We start from the raw sequence: 2,698 nt of genomic DNA on the forward strand, positions 1-2,698 counted from the left end.
GTGATCCAACCCCAGCTCTGTCCTTCAATCTTAAGAACCAAATCTTTGGCTCCACTGAGCTTTGGTTACTTTTATCTATAAAACTTGAATGATGATATCTTCTCCGTGGGGTGTTTCAAAGAAAATGGCACAGAATAGATGCTCCTTAATACCAACCATTCATCCTCTACCCTCCACACACTCCTACACACACACACATGCTCGCACACACATACATGCATGTACACACACCACTGCAATGAAGAAAGAGCTACAGATGTGTAACAAATTAGAATTCTGAATATAGAGTGTGGGCAACTGTAGCTGATGGACTGGATATCCTCTCCAGAAGGGTATGCACGTGTTCCCATAAGCTAGCTGCTTGTGTGGAACACAACAATGGAGGCAGAGAGCCAGAATATTACACAAAATAAAGAATAAACATAAGAGGACAAAGAAAAAACATTCCTTATTCATCCCTGCCTGAGATTTCACCATATTCTAATGAATTGGGATTAGATGTTAATGCCATGTATCCTACTATCTGATAACTAGAATCAGCCTGGTATTAAGAATTGAGTTAACAGGTCAGTAAGCTGTGTGGCTGTCATCCACAGTGTGGGTCCACTCACTCCAATAACTCCTTCTGTGGACTTCATAAAGTTCCTCCCCAAGGGGGAACCTCCCTCACACATTGCGTTTAATATGTATTCAAACAGGCAGATCCGAATTCTGACAGCAGTCAGGTCTGTGCTGCTGAGGGTGAGCAGACTAAGGACGTGTCCCTCATACGTTGAACGTTTACCTAGGCTATGCTGCCTGCATGTGGATTAACACTTTTAAACAGGTACCTTCCAAATGTAATCAAAGTCTAAAGAGCCTTGAAACTTTGGTAGTTTCAAGGATCAGCTTGGGGATTCTCCTCTCTGAGAATCTAAGAAAGCCCAGACTAAATGAAATTTCTATGCATTTACATCAAAAAGAAATAATTTACAGCATTTTCCCATGCTCATCATAAAGCAGCAGAAAAGGCCTCCATGACTGGGGATTAGCTCTGATGGGCTCAGTTCCTGTCTCTTTCTCCACCTTGCTCAGAAGACTTGGACAGGTCACTTCCCCACTCTGGACCTCAGTGCAATATCTGTAAGCTCTGTTGCAGCCCTGACCATCTCTCATTGAACAGCTAAGCACACTCCCACCTATTGCCTCTTTCAGTCACTTATCTCTTATACACATATGCTCTCCTATTATGTAGCTCGGAGTGACGGTATACCAGATGGCTGAGACTCTTCTCAAAAATACCTGCCATCCTGCCTTTGTACTTTGCTGATGACAGAACCGATAGCACATGGAAAAAGCCAATTGGTCCTCCCCTGTGGCAGGGTTCATTCTCCTGGGACTCTCAGCCTACCCGAGGCTGGAGAAAATATTCTTTGTGCTCATCCTCCTGATGTACCTGGTGATCCTGCTGGGCAACGGCGTCCTCATCCTGGTGACCGTCCTTGACTCCCGCCTGCACACGCCCATGTACTTCTTCCTGGGGAACCTCTCCTTCCTGGACATCTGCTACACAACCTCCACAGTCCCTCTAGTCCTGGATGGCTTCCTCACTCCCAGGAAAACCATCTCCTTCTCAGCCTGTGCCGTACAGATGTTTCTCTCCTTTGCCATGGCAGGGACAGAGTGTGTGCTCCTGAGCATGATGGCATTTGATCGCTATGTGGCCATCTGTAACCCCCTGAGGTACCCTGTGGTCATGAGCAAGGCTGCCTACGTGCCCATGGCTGTCAGCTCCTGGGCTATTGGTGGGACTGCTTCTGTGGTACACACATCCTTGACAATTCAGCTGCCTTTCTGTGGGGACAATGTCATCAACCACTTCACCTGTGAGATCCTGGCGCTCCTAAAGTTGGCCTGTACTGACATCACCATCAATGTCATCAGCATGGGGGTGACCAATGTGATCTTCCTGGGGGTCCCAGTTCTGTTCATCTCTGTCTCTTATGTGTTCATCATTGCTACCATCCTGAGGATCCCCTCAGCTGAGGGGAGGAGAAAGGCCTTCTCCACCTGCTCTGCTCACTTCACTGTGGTAGTCATCTTCTATGGGACCTTATTTTTCATGTATGGGAAGCCCAAGTCTAAGGATGCCCTGGGGGCAGACAAAGAAGACCTATCAGACAAGCTCATCCCCCTCTTCTATGGGGTGGTGACCCCCATGCTCAACCCCATCATCTACAGCCTCAGGAACAAGGATGTGAAGGCTGCTGTGAGGAACCTGGTGCCTCAGAAATGTTTCACCCACTGATGGAGGGCTCTTCTGTGGTTCTCAGCACACGGGAAAAGGGACTTTTGATCATTATAGCTGCACAAGTGAAGTTATCCAGAATGCCCTCTTGCCCTTCAGTCCATTTTCAGGGAATGTTTAACTTTCAGAATATATCTTCTGAGTTTTAGTCATATACCTGAGAGTTTCGACAGATCCCGGACAATAAATCTCTAATTGAATACACAAAGACATTCTGAACACATGCTAGACCTGAGGAGAGAAGAACCATGACAGCAAACTGAATGGCCTGTGCTATGTCTAAGCTACACAGTCAGTACCCGGAGGAGAGAGGGCGCTCCCAGCACCGTGGCCATCCCTCTTGGATTCCCCAGGAGAGTCACGGGAACAAGGAGGAAGTGGAAATGTTCATTTTGGACTTTTTTATTAGAT

At 47.0% G+C, this 2,698-nt stretch overlaps 1 protein-coding gene across 1 annotated transcript; it reads left to right on the plus strand.

Moving 5' to 3' along the window:
* Positions 1 to 1,327: 1,327 nt before the first annotated feature.
* LOC123781193 (olfactory receptor 2S2-like) lies at positions 1,328 to 2,287 on the plus strand. The gene has a single exon (XM_045780588.2). The coding sequence runs from the start codon at positions 1,328 to 1,330 to the stop codon at positions 2,285 to 2,287; it is 960 nt and encodes a 319-aa protein (XP_045636544.2).
* The last annotated feature ends 411 nt before the right edge of the window (positions 2,288 to 2,698 follow it).

This window comes from Ursus americanus, chromosome 18 (assembly GCF_024610735.1).
Source record: "Ursus americanus isolate L20-20 chromosome 18, mUrsAme1.1.p, whole genome shotgun sequence".
NCBI classification, from domain to species: Eukaryota; Metazoa; Chordata; class Mammalia; order Carnivora; family Ursidae; genus Ursus; species Ursus americanus.

Excerpts from the sequence above, each read along its gene's own strand:
- LOC123781193 (XM_045780588.2), top strand. The coding sequence starts at position 1,328 with ATGGAAAAAGCCAATTGGTCCTCCCCTGTGGCAGGGTTCATTCTCCTG.